At 45.7% G+C, this 18,274-nt stretch overlaps 1 protein-coding gene across 1 annotated transcript in view; it reads right to left on the reverse strand.

Moving 5' to 3' along the window:
* Positions 1-18,274, reverse strand: part of CACNA1I (calcium channel, voltage-dependent, T type, alpha 1I subunit) — a 166,232-nt gene that overhangs the window by 33,325 nt on the left and 114,633 nt on the right. The window contains exons 7-12 of the mRNA XM_009887170.1: positions 17,954-18,046; positions 11,795-12,101; positions 9,985-10,388; positions 1,593-1,744; positions 792-977; positions 44-161 (exon numbers count right to left, since the gene is read on the reverse strand). Of these exons, the coding sequence (XP_009885472.1) occupies positions 44-161; positions 792-977; positions 1,593-1,744; positions 9,985-10,388; positions 11,795-12,101; positions 17,954-18,046 (1,260 nt within the window). The remainder of the gene's footprint in view (positions 1-43; positions 162-791; positions 978-1,592; positions 1,745-9,984; positions 10,389-11,794; positions 12,102-17,953; positions 18,047-18,274) is intronic.

Raw genomic sequence — 18,274 nt, forward strand, 5'->3', positions numbered from 1 at the left:
TTCACTTTGCCCTGGCCCACCCATAGAGAGTAAGTAGGCTCACCTGGAAGACAGTGACGATGGCCCACAGCAGGGAGTCAAAATTCTTCCGGTCAGGAACTGTATCTCCTGTGTCTGTCCTGAGGCTGAACTTGCAACCAAAGATATGCATTCCCAGGATACTGTTGGGACAACAAGTGGAGATGGTGTCAAATATAAATATCTCTGCCACCTCAATGAGCTCATCAGAGTCATTCTCTTTTCTTCACAACAATCTAATGTAACACCTCAGGAGCGAGCAGTAGAACAACACAGCCAGGCCACTGGTACATATCCGTGAAGAAGGAACTGCGTATTGCACCCCTATAGCTCACCAAAAAACCTTGCTTTCCATCTGTACTGCCTCAGAGCTCAAACATTCCCTCCAACCTGTCCTTCAGATCTTCTCTCTCCATCCTTCTTGTTTGCTCTCATTTTTCTTCATCTCCCTATTACGGCATCCATGGGATGCACTGACAAAGTTTCTCGATCACTTCCTGCCACCCTTCTGTAAGTCAGCCTCCAGACCAAGCTGTTTCTGCAGCCAGTGTTGATTACCACTTTGCCTATCCTGCGATGGGACATTATGCTCAATGTGCGCATTTGGTGGCAGTATTTCTCCACCCCGTTCAGGCCAAATCTTCACCTCAGCCCTTATGAACAAATAAATGTTTGTCAGTGCTGCCTGAGCCTAGAGCAATGGGCAAGACGAGTCATGTAATTATGCTCTAAAGTTGCTGTCCATGTGAGTGTCCAATTAACTGCCTCCTCACCTGAATATAAAGATGAAGAGCATGAGAAGCATGCAGAAGGTGGCTACGTTGTCCATAGTCTTCATCAGCACCACAAGTTGGCGGCGCAACGCAGGCATGAAACGCACCAACTTCAGCACCCTCAGGAGACGAAAAGTCCTCAGCACAGAGAGGCCCCCGTCCGACTGGCCAATGATCTCCCAGATGCTATGGCCCAGAGAGGCATAGGGACAAAAAAAAAAAAAAAGACAAGTGAACAAACAGGAGAGAGAGAAGAACAATGCTAATCCGAATTGTCACCTCTGCATTGGCAGCAAGTATAAAGGGGTCAGAGACAAAATCTGTTTGAGTAAAATAGAATTAGAAGTATATACTACAGGCTTATACTTATGTGCAGAAAGCTGAATTTCTCCCTTGAGAACATAAACATAGCACTGCAAGTTGCAGGAATGAGGAAAGGATTGCAGCATTAAATTCCAGCAAGGTAAGTTCTTCTATCACACATAAAACCTTTGTAGCATCCTTAATTTGAGCATTTTTAACATATTTTGCAGCTCATATTTGTTGTAGACTTACAAGGCAATTGAAATTGCCTCCATTCTACAGAGGAGAGGACCGAGGGCAGAAATGCTATGCAGCTTGCCTAGAGTTGCCAAGTGTTGGAAAAAGACATCTTGGTCTCCCAGTCCTTGGCCTTGTGCATCTGCTCAGCTCCTCCTAGTATAGCTGCTAAATTATTTTTGAAAAGGCACATGAAAACATGCAGGCTCTGTGGTACTCTTTTCTATGTGTATTTCAGTTGATCCCCAAGGCCCTTGTCACCTGATGATGACGATGATACTGTCAAAGATGTTGTAGGGGTTGCGGAGGTAATCAAAGAGACCAAAAGCAGCAAGTTTCAGGATCATCTCCAGGGCAAACATGCTTGTAAAGACAACATTGCTGATCTCCAAGATGTTGGTCAATTCCTCTGGCTGGAGAGAAGGCAAATTCAGAGTCAGAACTGAAAGAGCTCTGAAATTATGGGAAATAAAGTGCCACCATTCCCAGGGGATAGGCTCTGTAGAGAGCTGTGAAGCTGCCGTGGGTGAGATTAGAGGGGAGCTGGATAGAGCCACTCCCATTCCTTTGCACATTTACTACTTTCATCAGAGATTATGTCCCTAACAATATCTTTTACTAGAAGTGGTCAGGAGCCCCACAGCCATTCACATAGCCAAGGCTGACCAAGAGTCTCCCACAACCCACTCCATACTCTGGTCCCCCGGCTAAAGGCTGCTTTACTTTGTGCAAAGAACTTAGGTATTTTTTTTGAAGCAGGGCAAAAGTGGCTGATCTGTGGTCAACCTCTTTCTTCAAGGATTTCTTCCTGTGAAGTTTCCACAGGTAGCTGGCACAATTTTTTGCTGACATTCTGCAAACAGTTCCTGGTCTTCCTCTAAACCTCACTGATTTTCTCTGCTGGCTTTCCCCTCTATTTTTTCCCTTCCCCATTTTTCTCTCCCCCTGCTCCCTATCAAATACTTGGTATGCATTAGTTTTCTGGTCTTGCTCCAGCAGTCTTTTCTCATGTCTCTGTACTCATAGTGGTCTCAATAATTACCTGAGCAGATATCAGGCTGGATGAATAAGATAATAGTGAGGAGGGGCACACTGCTAACACCTACCTGTAAGAGACAGGAAGAGCAGGACAGAGTGAAGAAAAGAGAAATATGGACAGCAAGAGGAGAAAGGCAGATGCACAAGGTGAAAACCTCCATGGATGACACAAGATGACTGTGTTGAAAAAAAAAAAAAGAAAAAAAAAAGAAAAAAAAGGCAATCTGACCCTGCCTCAGGCATTTTTTCCTGTTGAATCTCTGACACATCTTTTGGTCCCTGAGATACAGCTTTCTCCAGCAGAGACCGATGTGTTTGTGCATATGAGAGAAAGTGTTTTAATGACTCCATCAGTGGAACAAGTCTGAGAAAATTAAATTACTCCTCCTTTTGTTTTCTGAATTAATGACTTGTTCTTCAGTGTGTGCAGCCTTGGAAACTTCTCTGACAAGGTCAGGAAAGGGTCTAGACCATTTCCTCAGGAATGATGAAACGTCGCTTCAGAGGAAGCCAGAGGTTGCATTGATGTCATTGATGAGGGATGCCAGGATCTTGCCATCCCCTGTGAAATGCAGGCGTTCCCTGCACTGAATTCAGGATGGACTCATCTGCTCAAAGCACCTCTCACCCAGGGACTAGGACTGCATCAGGCCAGACAGCAAGGGCTGACGTGTCAATCAAGGTCAGATGCATGAGGGGCAACACGTGCGCAAGCCTGTTCATGTTTGCACATACTCAGACACACACATTCATAGCCCAGGGAGAATACCATGGCAATGGCAAGGTAAAAAACATTCTCAAAGTGAGAGAAAAACTCCCTCCCAGTATAATGGGTTGCATCTTGGGGCAAGACTATTCAACCCATGGCCTTCAGACCACATGAGGCTGCTAGAGCAATTCATCTGGCTGTAGCAGCAGCTGGTGGGGACCAGCTCCAGATGAAGGTGTTCCACCTTCCCAAGTGGAGGGATAAGACACAACAGCTCCAAGGCACTTCTTCAGGGCTCCCATGGCCCAAATTTCCATGTTTACCTTGGGGCAGATACGTCACACCTCAGACAAGGTTACATATTTGATGTTTAACCTACTGTGCCACTGAGCCCCAGGTCCAAGCCTTCGAAGTGAGTCTGACCCAGGCTCTGTGGTAGCAGGCAGTACTGCTCTCACTGTTTGGATACCTGTGCCAAAAAGGTAGCTGAAGACTCCCCTCTGCCTTCACATTAGTCTGAGCTATGCCAGGCCACTTTTAAACATCACAAAAAATGGAAGGGAACAAGAAAACCGTGAAAGCCTGTTGTTTGGGGCAAGAGCTGACAGACACTCCCGGCAGCGCAAAAACAAAAAAGTGAGACCCTGCAGGTCGGAGCCAATATTTTTACCATGAATTCAGTATTAGTGCGCACTAGGAAGGAGAGTCATAGCCTCTCCCTGAGGACTGCAAAATTGCTGTTTTTCTGAAGGGCAGCCTTTGTGTTGGCTGTGCCTGTTACTTATTCAGCTAGCGGAAGGAGAAATGAAGGAGGAATGCAATTCTGGTTCTGGCCTTCCCCCTGAAGCTGGGGGCTGCTTTAACCCTGCTCTGGGACCCCCATGCCCAGATCCTCCCAGGTAAGCAAATGGACTGGAAACTGCTCCTCACATCTGTGGCTTCCCATGCCCTTTGCTAATTTCTTGCACTCCTCATTGCAGATTTTTACTGAAATAGTCCATTTCTTTAAAATCAAAAAAGGGGAGATGGCTCAATTTCCATCCATAATTACATTTGAATAACAAAACCAGCCTGAAAATGAGGGGGAGAGGAGGGGAGATAAGAGTGAAGAGAGAGAAAGAACGAGTAAGTACACACGGGAAGGGAGAGATGAAGATCACTTCACGGAGAGCCAGGCAGTAACGACACTTGCCGGGAACATGAAGTCCACATGCTAAACAGAGATGCCAATTTCAGCCTGAATCAAATGATTATGTCAGTGAGAATGAGCAATGTAAAAAGGCGACAGGCTATGATGGTGGATTATCCTCCTCTCTGCTGTCCACACGTTCTCTCTTGTGCTGTCAGAGGGAGCAATTGATGTTTGAAAAGCCATGCTCGCATCTCACTTGTGGAAAAGGTCACCTGTTCCCTCGTCTCTCCTTCCCTCCCTGACATCTGTTTCTCTAGTCAAGCCTCCACCTGTTAATCTTTTTCTAATGGGCCATCAATCAGCCCCAGCAAAGCATCCTTCCTAGAGAGAGGGGCAGGAAAGACTGGGGAGGGAAAGGAAGGAGAGATGGGCGAAGAGAAAGGCAGCAAAAGAGGAATTAAAAAAACAAAGCTGAAAAAAAATAGTAAAATAAACTCACTGGCACCCACAAGAAGTAGAGAAGGAGAGATTTTTAAAAATGGGGTAGGAAAGATATAAAGGCTGGGCAAGGAAGAACAACACAAAAGGAAGGAACTCAGGAAAAAGAGGAGGAAAAGAGTGGAGCCAGCTACAGAGGCCCAAAGGCAGCATGCTCACCAGCTAAAGGCAGATCCTGCATGGCAGCTGTTTCTGGAGATACAGATAATTTGGCAGAGTGCAAAGAGCCATCAGTTGGAAGCCAGGGCTGTAGGGTGGGGGCTGCTAGGGGATATGTACTGTGCAGGGATGCCCTCACACCTGAGGCGGCGTGGCCATGAATGACAGTGGGCAGGGCTGGTGGCTGGGACGTAGTTGGTGCTGGGGACACTCTCTGGCCAAGGAAGTGTGAACTTGATGAAGGGGGCAAGCAAACAGGGAAAAAGTGGTTCTTTCCTTTTCTTCCTACCAACACACAGGATCCCCAACACAATGGGGGATCTCACAGCTGTGAGAGCTCCCCAGGCTCCCACAGACAGCACTCAGGCATTTATCATCAGAACTGTTAGCGAGGCTTCCTCCTCCCAGGCTGCTCAGGTTTACCTAGAAACTGTAAACTGAAGTGTCCACAAGGAAAGGCCTGAACTCAAGGCCATTTTAGCCCAAGGAAAACCAGGGAACACCAGAAATCTCCCCACAAGAAAAGTCTGTTCATATTGCCAAGTCAGGGTAGATTCATTTACCCACCACATCAAGAGAGAAACTTGAACAAAACTGTGGGAGCTGAGTATTGGGGTGAGGAGTGTGTCTTGAAGGGGAGAGAGCGCCAGTGTTTTAACCAAACTGGTTCACCTACTCTGAATATGGAACTCTTTCCAAATCCATGAAACTACCTAATTCAGATCTTCATGGCACTAAGACCTTCATCCCTACCAGTGTAGATCAAATACTGAGTGTCAAGTCTATGATTCAGGTCTACTTCAGAGCTCCTGCCCAGTGATCAGAAACTAGACCCGGGGCAACAGGGAGCAACTGCTCAGGTTTTTCTCCCTTTCAGTTTCTTAGTCACTAGCATTGGAATTCTCATATCAGATTGGACTGAAAACATAATTAGTCCATTATCTGACAGCAGCCAGAAACTCCCACGCTATAGGAAACCTTAAGAATATGCAGACCACCATGAAGCCTCTGCAGGAGGAGTTTCTCCTAACCAGGAGTAAATTGGCAAACTGTCTAGAGATTGAAGAATAATTGATGTAATCTATGCAGACCAGCCCTACCAAACCATACCTGCACATCACTGCCTCTGAGAATGAGACAGAAATATTCCCTACAGAGGTCTCTCCAGCCTGTCCATTTTTACTCACCATTTCAAAGTCACTTGACAATAATCAGAAGTCATAGAAATCAGCCACGGAACATACCAACTAGTTTTACTTACTCTAATCACCACCCCACAACCAATGCAGGATTTTGTGGTGTTTTGTTATACCCTAGTTTTACAAGACTGAAATAATGTCGTTTCATCTACCACCCCAGGGAGACTGTTCCATCATTTACTAAATGTCAGTATGATGAGCTGGCTTGGACATTTGCTGAATGTTTCTGACAAGCAGCAAATAGTAAAAAGAGAAGCAATAACTGTAAAATATGAACTTGTGGATGCAATAAATGCTGGTATAAAGGGAAATCATGAAGGCTAATGAATATGAAGGTGCTGATCCACAGGGCTCGTCTAGTTAGGAAACAAGGGATCATCTCCTGATCCACACAAGACAGACTTCATAAAGTACACCAAAGAATACCAAAAGCAGATACTGGAGAAGATAAACCAAGTTACTCAGCAATTGTCTCATTGGCTACTAATGGCAAAGAAGCATGAGTCCAACAGACTGCTCAAGAAATATATGAGAAAGGCAGCCTAGGACATTCGGCTGGGACCAGCCTTTCATTCTTATGCTGAATAAGGGAGAAAAGTGAGAAGCATCAGATCCTCTGTGAATATTAAAAAAGGTAAGCCTCTTTAAAGGATCCTCTGGACAGCCACAAGCATCTAATATCTTTATTTTCTACACTGGATTTTAAAAATAGGCACTTCCAAGTAGAAGCAAATCTGAAGAACTGCAAAAACTATTTCAAGCAGGACAAAGCTTGAAATGACAGATTTCGGCTTGTGCAATGTCCCAGCAATATCTGAAGGCCTAATACTGAGGATATTACATGGTATAATGTACACTCATGGATTTAAATAAACTTATCTATTTACAAGTGAAAACTGTGATAAACTTAAGGATTAAAAATGACTCAGTGGTGCAGTTTGCCTCGAAATAGGTTAATTTTCCTCACAGGAAATGTTTAAGGAGATGGCAAGCTGCCTTGGCCACACAAACAGCACAGGACAAGGGACTGGATGGATAAGCTAAATAAAGCCAAATTCCAAGGTGATTTGGATCCGAGTAAAGTGGTTTGAGTTGCTGAGGTTAAGTGTCCTGGCAGAAAAACACTGTGAATCTTAAACCCCTCAATTGTACCAACCAGATAATTTTAATTCATGTTTTAATTTCTGTTGGTCAAGGCTCAGGAATCGAAGGTGGGACTTGCACATGAGCTCCGTCCCTCAGGTTCTTGTGTTTCTGAGCCTTAACCTTGTGCCTGGCTCCTGCAGTGTCTCTCATCCCTGAACCGATGGTTAGTATGTGCTTTGATCAGCAGGCCAGCTTGCCTGGGCAAGTGAGCAAGTGGTCCGTGAGCAAGTGGTCCATTAGCAAGTGCAGCAGCAAGGAGCTGACGGACATGGCATGAGCTGCTCCCAGGACCACTGAAATCTGTGACACTTTCACATGTCCTCTTGCCCAGTCAGATATGTCCCCAGACAGTGGCTGGTGTTGTGACCTCCCATGCACCAGCAAATAAAAGCTCTATATGCATTAGATCTGGGCCAGGAGAGATTCATATGATGAAGTAGCTGAAGTGACAGGATCATAGGATGGTGTCACCCTGCAAATCACAGATATCTGTGGGCAGAAGGGTTTGGCTGGATATCATTCTGTGAAAATTTGTGCTTCTGGGAGGAAAAACAACAGAAAAAAGAGAAAGGAAGGAGAGAAAAGGAGGCGTTGAAGCACCAGTCTGAGATGTGCTGATAGTACGGCTTGAGAAAAACTGAAAGAGAACAAAGGGATGTGGCAAAGGCCTATCTGCTTTTTGAGTTAACTGCTGACTGGAAAAGACCCGGAATTCATGGTATGGTCTGAATATATTTTTTTTTAATCTTCTTATGCTGGGGAAACAGGGTTCAGTATACACATTTTAAATAAACAGACTGCACCACATTTTTCAGTTATGATCAATTCCGCTGACATCTCTTTCTAGTAGAAACAGCACGCAGGGTCATAAGCTTTTCCTAGCTACTTATGGATAAAAAGTGATAGCATAACTTTAAGGATGTGTCATTAATAACCTGCTACTAGAAACCCCAAGGCTGCAGGCAGCTCCCACTCTGCTGCGGGCTGTACAAACACAGCAGAGGCGGCCTAGAAGGGTTTAAATCTGCACACACAATAGCCAGAACATGAGAGTGAATTCTCTACCTCCAGCTCAAATATTCTTCTGCTAAACTCTTAATTCATGCTGTCTCCAATAAACCAAAATGAACAATGGCTCTCCCTGCTTGTTGCTCACATCTTTAAAACATCAGTGGGCAGTTTTCATATTGTCCTGGGCTTCAACCCTTAGTCATCTCTCTGCTACGTGATAAATACATCGCTCTTTTTTATCTATTTTCATGAGTCAACCCCCCCAGCCTCTTCTTCATTCTCCTCTCCTCTGAGCTCCTGCCAGTATTTTTCTGGTACTGAAGCATCCAGTGCAGTTTTACATTCTGGGATCAAATTAAGGTTTCCCATCCTTGTGTCAGAAACTAGCTGGGCTTTGAAAAATGGTCTAATGCCTCGTACGTGGGTGGGATCCAGACATCTGGGGCTTCAAATACTGGCTCAGACATGGTGTTGCCTCAAACAGGGAATTTAAGATACTCTGGGTCTCAAGATGTCTCCGTCCTGATACAGCACAGGACAAATCTGAGCACCTAGCTTGAACCAGAATCACTGCCTGTCTGCTGCCTGAGTCGGTGTTCAGGACTAGACATCACCTTGGCTGCAAAGCTTCAATGCAGATCAGCATCTTAGTAGTGATCTGGGCAGACACATGGAGCGAATCATGATCACATTCAGACTGGAGGCATAGATCTGAGACACAGATGTACAGCATAGAATCATAGAATGGTTGGAAGAGGCCTTAAAAATCATCGAGTTCCAACCCCCCTGCCATGGGCAGGGACACCTCCCACTAGACCAGGTTACTCAAAGCCCCATCCAACCTGGCCTTGAACCAGTCCACGTTCCTTCAACACAAAGTGCAGCAGAGCCACCAGCCAGCAATGCAGATGCAAGGTCAAGGGGATGCTTTGCTCTCTGAAGCTGGCTCTGCACATCACAAAGTAGACATAGCCTCTGTTTCCCAGCTATAAAATGAGGGCACACAACCCTTCTCCACCTCACAAGTCTGTCATTAGGATAAAGTGTACTGCTGATTCAGAGCTGCCTGCAAACTATTGGCATGAAAGTCAAACCTGTGCCCACACCTGCTTTCTATGTCTGACCTATCTATCACTTCTTGCTGTCAGGGCAAAGAAAAGGCTCAGGCCATCTGAGCTCCCAAAATGACTGGAGATGGGAGGTAGTGTCTTTGCTAGCCTTCTTGCATAGATAGACTGTGCTCAGGCATCTCTTAATTAAGCTGGAAAGGCTAGCAAGCTGATGGATTTGAATTGAGATGCTGGTGAAGTGTCTGTGACATCCCCAGAGGGCACATTAAATTAACCAAATAGACTAAGGATTCAGTAAGCTAATGAAGAGAGAAATGAGAGAGAGAGATGGGAAAGATGGAAGAGATGAGGGTGAAGGTGAGAGAAGCAGATGGAAAGAGAAGACAGGGTAAAAACAAAACAAAACAAAAAACAGAGGGATAAAAGTGAGCACGGAAGAGGAAAAGAGAGGGATTAAAAGGAGGTGAGAGGAAAATACATAGAGAGAGTGAAAGTGATTAAGTGCAGGCATAAGGAAGAAAAGACCCTGCAAGATCCTGAGGCTTTCTCCAAAGCCATGCTGGGACCATCTGTGCTGTGTCCTGGGGTCCAAATCTCTGCCTCTGAGTTGCATCAGCTCCTTAGCAAAGCCATAACCCTGAACAGGACTCACCCATCCCCGTTGCCCACCCTATGCCCTGAGGTGCCTTACCTGCTCGTGGTGCTCAATGCCCATGCTGATCGTGTTCACTAGGATTGCGATCATGATCCCACGGTTGAAGTACTTGCTGTCCACAATCCCTCGAAGTTTGACCCTCACTTCTTGCCACATGTCTCTGCAAAGCTTCAGCCGTCCGCCTTCTTCCACCTCCTCCTCCTCCTTCTCCGGTGCCGAGGCACCTTGGTCCTCTCTGCTGCCCTCTCCCTCCTCTTCCCTGGCTCCTCTGTCCTCCTGGTCTGAGTCAGTGCTATCCAGGACAGAGAGCCTTCGGGATGCTTCATGCTCCCCCCTGTGGCATCGGGGGCAGTTGGTGGGATCAGAGATTGCTGTCACAGCAATGGGCTGGACCAAGCCCTGAGGAGGGCAGTCAAGAGAGTTGTGCTGCTGGCAAAGTCCTGGCAAGAAAAATCATCATGCTTAATGGAGAAGGCTTTGAAAAAGACATCGAAACTGGGGACCTGTTTGGCTTTTGAGTATTTAGACAGGATAACCGGGCTTTTTATCTGTAAGGATGATTAAACACACATCGTCTCAAGGGCAGCAATAAAAGCCACTGCTGTTGGGGGCTTTACACTGACTGGCTGTGTCACCAAAAGGCATGGTGCTGTTCAGCTGCCAGTGATTAGGCTCAATGGGGGTTCACGTCCATCAGAGGAAGAACTGTTTTGTCTGATGCAGGAATCACAGCTTGAGACTCCGTAGCTTGTGTTAAGTGGGAACTGAGGGAAAAATGATCACGAAGGCTGCTTTTGGCCTGAACAGCTACAAGTGGGGTCCAAGAACCCACATGCTGAGCTGAACTCTCTAAATTAGGGAAGCTACATTAACAAAGCATCTCAAGAAGCCAGAAAAGGTAGCACAAGAGCAGTTCCTCCTGTTAGTCTGTGGGCTCTGAATCAGAACAGATCTCTCACTTCAGTGAGAAAACTGTTTGTATTCCTCCATCCTCCAGTTGGGCCTGGAAGATCAAATGGGGGAATGAATCAATTAATTCATTAATGCTGTACATGAGGCCTGCAGAAACTCCCAGCAAGTAAAGAAAATTAAAGACTGAGTATGCGAGACCATCTGAAAAATACGCTTTTTTTGCTTGTTAATGGGAGCATTACTTATGAAAGGCATCGGCAGGCAGTTAATACTAACTCTATGAAACTATTTTTACAGTCACTTTTCAGGCCAGGAATCCAATTTAAATGGTATTTTGTGTCTAATTTTACACAACAGCATGTGCTTCCATCAAGACATTGTCTTCATTGTCCTTGCATATCAAACTGACTTCTTCAGTATTGCTCCCTTTGTTTAGGAGACACCCTATGGCAATTCTACTCCCTTTGCCTCTCTCTTGAGGTCCCACAGCAACTCAGTTTGGAAGGAGAGCTCTGGGGGACCTGATGTGTCACCCAGCCCAATCCTTAGTCCCAGTCTCTCCTATCCCCCTAATACTTAGCTCTTCCAGATTGCTACCATCCCCCTGCTATACCAGACCTGAGGCCCTTTACAAGCCTCAGTCAGTGCCTTTAGTGTTGTCCCATTATGGGTTTCCCATAACAACAACTGGGTTTCAGTCCTGGGTTTCCCATGTTCCCTGCTGGTCATCCCTGTTTCATTCCCATTCTTGCTGGTCATCCCCACTTTGCTGGTCTGGTGCACTGGCCATGGCCTCATGCTCAATGCCCAATGTCAATTCTAATTCTGTGCTTTGTAGGCACAGGTCCTTTGTCAAGCTGGCGGATGAGGTTGCTCCCTGTTACTCTCACATTTCCACTATTGGCATTTCCAGCTTTACCCATGAAATCCTTACTGTAATGCCTCTGGCTTTTCCTGTTCATGCCTAGCTTGGCATCACTCGGCTCCACGTGGCCCTGGCGCCAGCTCTGTATGCTGTTGTACAGCCCAAGGGTGCGGCGTTTGGCTTTGCGCACAATGTGGCAGACGTATTGGAAGATCTCCTCGTAGCAGTCTCCCGGCTCCATGTAGCTGGCGACAGTGCTGGACGAGAGGTACCGGGCCCTCTGCTCCTGCATCAGCTGGTGCTCCCGCTGCTTGGTCTCTGAGAACTGTGTGGCAATGACCACCAGGCACAGGTTAATCATGAAGAAGGAGCCCACCTAGTAGCAAAAGAGAAGGAGGGACAGTCAATGTCAGCCAGAGAAAGAACGTGCCGGAGGGGGAAAGAGGAGAGAGGAGGGAAAAGTGACTGGAGGCAGACAGAGGAAAGGGAACCAGTCTGTGTATAGAGATGGGATTTCAGAGAAAGTTGGCTAAGCCTGTTTTTGAGAACTCACTCAATGTCATTTCCATGCAGAATGTAGAGCTCTGAACTGAAATTCAAGAAACACAAGCCCTACTTTTGACTCTTTTGACAGGCTTTGGGACCTTTAGCATGTCACTTAGAAGTAACCTGTAAACAGTTTGATGAAAACTGGACTTTTTCTTTCCTTCTCCTTTGTGTTAAACAGAAGGTGGGAGACAGAGGACTAGTTTGGTAGTTTGGTTGCTTTCTCCTCTGATTGCTCTTTTACTACTGGAAAAATCATGCACTGTCATTTGTGTTCTTCAGCTCCTAGAGGACATGTCAGTATTCTTGGAACATTTTATTTATTTCTACCACTTACACCTTAATTCACCATACTGGGATATGGCGCTTGGCTGAAATGAATCAGCTCTTGAAATCAGAGGAGTTTACAAAAACTAATGACTTTGAGAAGGGCACTAAATAATCTGGCAAAACAGTGCTTCCTTGCTCATTTTCTCTTCTTCTGATACCAGACATGTTATATTAGGCTCTTATTTTATTTGTCCTCCAACCTAGGTAGGATTTCTATTTCAAACACAAAAACAGTCACAACCCACAACCCACAACCCCAGCTTCTTAGAAACAAAACAAAATACCCAAGTTCTTCCTATTCTCCATACAGAAGCCAAAATGTCTATCAGGCTTATTTCACACCTTTGCATGTTTCCTTTAAGCTTCCTTTGCCTCAGTTTTCCTATCTGTGAAATGGAGCAAATATTTCTTGGTGCTGAGAGATCTGGAGGTAAAAATCTCACTCTGTGTTACTTGTTATGAAATTACAGATGAATATCAACTAGGAGATCTATCCATTACACTTAGGATAAAACCTGGGCTTCAATTTGATGAGAATTTCATACATGAAAGGGCTGGTAACCACGTTCAAAATCATTGTCAAAAGCTATGCCTTGATTAGTGCCTACTCCCCGTAGAGCTGTTAAGTGGCAACATGTCATTGATAAAACGCAGAGTCTGATCTCTGACCAAGGACCACGTGTCTGTGCTGCTCTGAAACAGACTCTGCGGGGCAGCCTCTGGGAGGAAAGGAAACGCCAGTGCAAGATTTCTGCTTCCTCTGGACCAGGGAACATCCCTGCTAAGGGACATTCTCGCACCATGTTCCTCCTGTAAGAACCCACACAGGACCCAGTCTCACCTCCCTGTCTCTCCTTTCCAAGCAAACAGCTCTGACACAGAGCTGGATCCAGTCCTGCCCTTATCTTCATGCATATGTCCCTCCCCAGCAAAGGGGAGAGGGCAAGCAAAGGTGACAATAATCTGACCCCAATCCTCTTGCATGGAAAAGGTGGAGGTTTTTTCAGCAAGTACCCCAGCTTGTTTCTTCTATCCAAGCAGTGTTCCCCTCAGTGCACAGCCCTTGCCACTCCCCCATTAGCTTGCCCCCTTGGTTGTCCCCTTCTCTTGCACACAGATGCCCAGCAGTTCTGTACAGAGGCTCAGTACAGTGGCTCTCAGCATTTCAAAGTCCATGCTAGCATCTGAATAAGCCTTTGAAACATGAAGCCCTTCCCAACCAGATTCATTATAAGGACAATAAACTGTCTCAAAACAAAGGGCTTTTTTTCCCCCCCTTCTCCTCTCAACACCCTTCAAAGCTGTTCTAATTCTGTTTCCCTTCATCACTGAACTCTTCTCTTCCCTCTCCTCCTGCCCATATTTCAGCCTATTTTCCCTTCAGCTTCTGTATGTGGCCTTGAAAATTAAAATGATGCCGTGTTCAGATTCCTTCGCCTTACCCCAAGATTTTCTCTAGTCCATGATGTCTTGCATGTTTTCACTGATGAGCGCATGACTGGGAATCTAAATTCTTCTCTGATGCACTCTCCTGCCCTCTTCTCCCCCCAGCACCACATGACACTCACACAGGCTTGCCCGTTCTGTTATCTCCCTTGGGTGCCCTGAGTGAGGCAGGGTCAGGAGCTGGACATCAGCTGTGCACGCATTTCTGGAATGCTAATTTTGACCCTGCCCGGGACATTGCAACTTCCAACAACTCTACAAACAAGAAGTGATTAAGACTTGCAACACCTTCTCTCTGGGCTACAAGCAGAGGAGCTGAGGGCAACAAGATGCCCTCAGCAGGGTCATGCGTTAAGCCTGTGATTGAATCTGGAGGGGAGTTCAGGTTTCACATCACTGAGCCCTGTCCTCACAGGCACCATTTGCTGGGGTCTTCCACCAGATGACCAAAAAGGGGAGGAGTGGGAGGACTGGATATGGCAACTAACTCCTAATCCTTAAACCTGTTACTAGGAACATCAAATGCAAAACAAATGAACTTGTTTAATCCTTAAGACGACAGGCAAGTCTATAAACTCTAAGGCTCCATTGAGCTTCACGCTGCCTCCCAGCTAGAAGAAGGACAGGAAGGGTCCCAGATGGCTTGTAATTGAGCAATCCATCTCAGCTAGCTGAGCGGGGAGACCAAAAGTGCCTGACATGGATTAAGACAAAGCATCTGACAGAGGCAGAAGGAGATCATTGATTCAAAGCCCCAACATAGGAGTCCCATTCAGCCCTGAGACTGAGCTGTACAATGATTAAGCAGAACTTGGCCTTCCTCATCCCAAGGCTTGATCCCTGTTTCTGCAATGGCTAATAAAATCTGACTGGTGGTGCAGATGCTGACTTACTTGCCCATTATTTTTATTGCTCATGCCTGATATACAGCTTGTCTTCTGAAACTCTCATGTGTAAGCACAGAGCACTTCAAAAAGGCCACGAAGTGCTGCAATGTAGAGGCCAGCCTGAGAGTTCAGGAGAGCTTTCCTTAGTCCAGGAGCGACACTAGTGGCCAACTAGCTGGAGAGGTGACAAAGAGACAGCTAGACCTCAAGCAGGAAGACCCAAATGAAACACTGTCTTGAGAGGTGAAAGCAGTTCTTCCTTCATGTCACCTCCCTGTTCTCTGGCAAAGAGGAAAGCTATTTACAATTTGCTGAATACGTAAAATGCTTTTACCAGGTTATTCTGCAAAGTCACTCTGAGTGCAAGGGTCATCCAGCACTCTTCCCCTTTGGGGAGCACATTTATGCAGGACTTCTAACTGTGCTGGGAATATATCCAGGTGGTGGAGCCTTCTTCCTGCCAGATGAGCAGTAGCAGGTAATGCCCTTATGTAGGTGTTTAAACATATCTCTGTGAGGGAAGGAGAAGTCACGGATGAAAGCACGGCTCTAAAAAAGAGGCTGTGGAGATCTGGCCCTAGAAGAGTAAGTTTGCGTCAAGGCTAGGATGTATGTGGAAAAGCAAAGGGTCAGAGCTTGAAGTATGACTGTCAGAGCAATCCTGCTCGGAAACCCAGGCCTTTCGACCATGGGGAAGGAGGGAAGGATAAAGGCTGGAAGGACTGTGCTTCATGAGACTTGAAGAGGGGCTGTCATTTCAATAAGAAGACTCAGAGGCAAAATGGAACCAAGTGGTTCCAAGTTCACATTGTGGTGTTGCTGTGTGCTGCAAAAGATGCATTACACATGCAAAGAAAGTAACAGAGAGGCTAAATACTTTCTTGGTGTAACTCCACCAAAGGCAAAGGAAATATCCCATCTAGCATATGGCTCCTTTGTTCTGAGCAGTCCCCAGAGTAAGCTGAGGTTCAAGTGCTCATGTGTTTGATGGAAATAAACCTACATGGCTTCTGCAAATGAGGAGGGAGTGCCTAGAAATGTCAGTGACACTCTGCAGTAAAATCTCAGGTGGAGTGTTTAATTGAGGGTTTTCAGCCGCCTGCTAATTCAGACACAAAGTTTGAATCACTGGGAATCCACATGAGGTGAGCCAGCACTAGGAGGATGCTCCTGTTTAGAAACCAAAAATAAGCTGACAGAATTTATGTAGTTTGGAGCGGGGGGTGAGGGGCAGGTTTTGGAACTGGCCTGCATGAAATGGCCATGCCCACCCCAAAGGTTAAACAATGACTCTGCACAGTCTTTTCTGGCTCTGGGAGAGACTGTGTCTGAGGCCTGGAGTAAAGTCTATGCTGAACTGCACATTGTACAAATCTGTGTATCCTGGCCTTGCTGCTCAAAGTGAAAATGCAAGTAGGTGCCAAACATCTGTTGCATGGAGGGAGATCTGAACAAATTTTATGGGAACTAATTGTTTTCTGAATTCACAAAAAGTAGTGGATATTCAGTTTTCCTTTGGGAATAGAGCTGGGGGGAGCTCATCTTCCATCCTGTGCAATCATACCTCTGCACTGTCTCTCCTTGGGACTCTCCAGCCTCAAAGTAAAAGCACCATTCCTCAAAGCGTATCTCACCTCTGCTGTCCTGGCTCATGCTGCAGCCAGGAGTAGGTCATCTTTCTGTTTTTCTCTCCTTATCTTTCCCTTGTGCTGGTAGAAGGCCAAAAGCCAGGGAGAAATCAAGGATACCATGAAGATTCAGCTTTTTCATAAGTTCTCTGACCTGAATGGACCAGCAGATTTTTTGTGTGTGCCACTCTGCTTATGTACAGACTGCAGAATTTCTTCCAGAAACTGGATTAAGGTTTGTTTGCTCTTAAATCATTGCATGTCAATTTGAATTTAAGCTAGATCCTGTGCCAGGTGAATCTGTTAGTGTTATTGAGTGACTGCTTCTAGAGATCCTATTTCTAGGAGGGCATTGCCACATAGGAGAAATAGTAGGTGCAGAGCAGAGTCTTAGCGAGGTCCTTTTATCAGCCCATCCAAATGCATATAGGCTTCGGAGATACACACCGAGGTCCTTGCTGGCTAAGTGACCTAGAACTAAATTGTGCTTAGGGTGTACAGATTTTATAATTTCAGTAATCCATCCTAGGTCTTTCCCTTCTAGTCTTGACCTTGGTCTCCTTGTGGGAAAAGCCCAAGAGTGTTCATAAAAACAGAATCCTTCCTTGTTAGAAATAGAATATTACCTCCACAAAAATGCACTTACATGTGGGAGGCTTGAGGAATGGAAGATGCAATGGCATCATGTTTCTCACCTCTCTCTCCAGGCACCACCAACAAACATCCTTACAGCAAAGCAACCTTCAGCCTTCACTTGTATAAATCCACAGGGCTTATAAACTGCTTAAGTTCTCACCACAGACACACTTCTCTCTTTCCATTCCCACCAGCCACAAGTGATCTGACGCAGCCAGTTTACATTGGACTGTTGACACTTTCGGAACAGCAGCTCCTTTTTGTCCATGGTGAGGAAGTAATTCAGCATGACAGACCCTGAATCTGACAAAAATCTGAATCTGAGACCCTGAATCTGAGAAATCCAGGTGCCGCCAAAAGCCATAAAACATGTCTCAGGAGTCACTCAAGAGCTTGAAATTTATAAAGAGACCAAGTAGGAGGGCAGATGCAGAAATGGTTTTCTGTGCTTTCGGGCCTATCAGTTTGGGGAATTTACTGTGACAGGATAAGAATATTATCCTACACTTGGGTATGTGTATCTTTAGGAATCAATCCTGAGCATATTTTTTGAGTGAAAGAGAATAAGCTGGCTGACAACTATGTGATCCTGCCACTGCCTCTTGGTGAAAATCAACTAGCTGGGTTCCTGAGATTTCTAGAAGAAATCCAGGTAAAGTAGTTTGCTACTTTTGCAGTGTCTGTACTGACCTAACACCTGTCCTTTTGTAGAGTCTTGGCTTACAATGCTGACAGTCATCAAGTCTTATACTTACAATTATCAGCAAGATAAAGTAGATAAAATTGTAGAATGAATGGGCATCCATCACGTAGTACATGATCTCCACCCACCCTTCCAGTGTGATCACCTGCAAAGACAAACAACAACAGGAGAAACAGGAGGGAAGTGGGCTTCCAGAGTTCACTCCTCAGTGCATACTGGCAGATACTGGCAGGGCTGTTGCAACCCAAGAAAGGTGAGAAACAACAATTCATTTTAAGGAGGCCAAATTTCCATTCCAGGAAATCAGTGTGGTACTGCTTGGTGACACTGGCATACTGTCAAAGCATGTGAGATCATACTAGTCCACAGCAGG

Source organism: Charadrius vociferus, unplaced genomic scaffold (genome assembly GCF_000708025.1).
Source record: "Charadrius vociferus isolate BGI_N301 unplaced genomic scaffold, ASM70802v2 scaffold346, whole genome shotgun sequence".
Classification (NCBI taxonomy): domain Eukaryota; kingdom Metazoa; phylum Chordata; class Aves; order Charadriiformes; family Charadriidae; genus Charadrius; species Charadrius vociferus.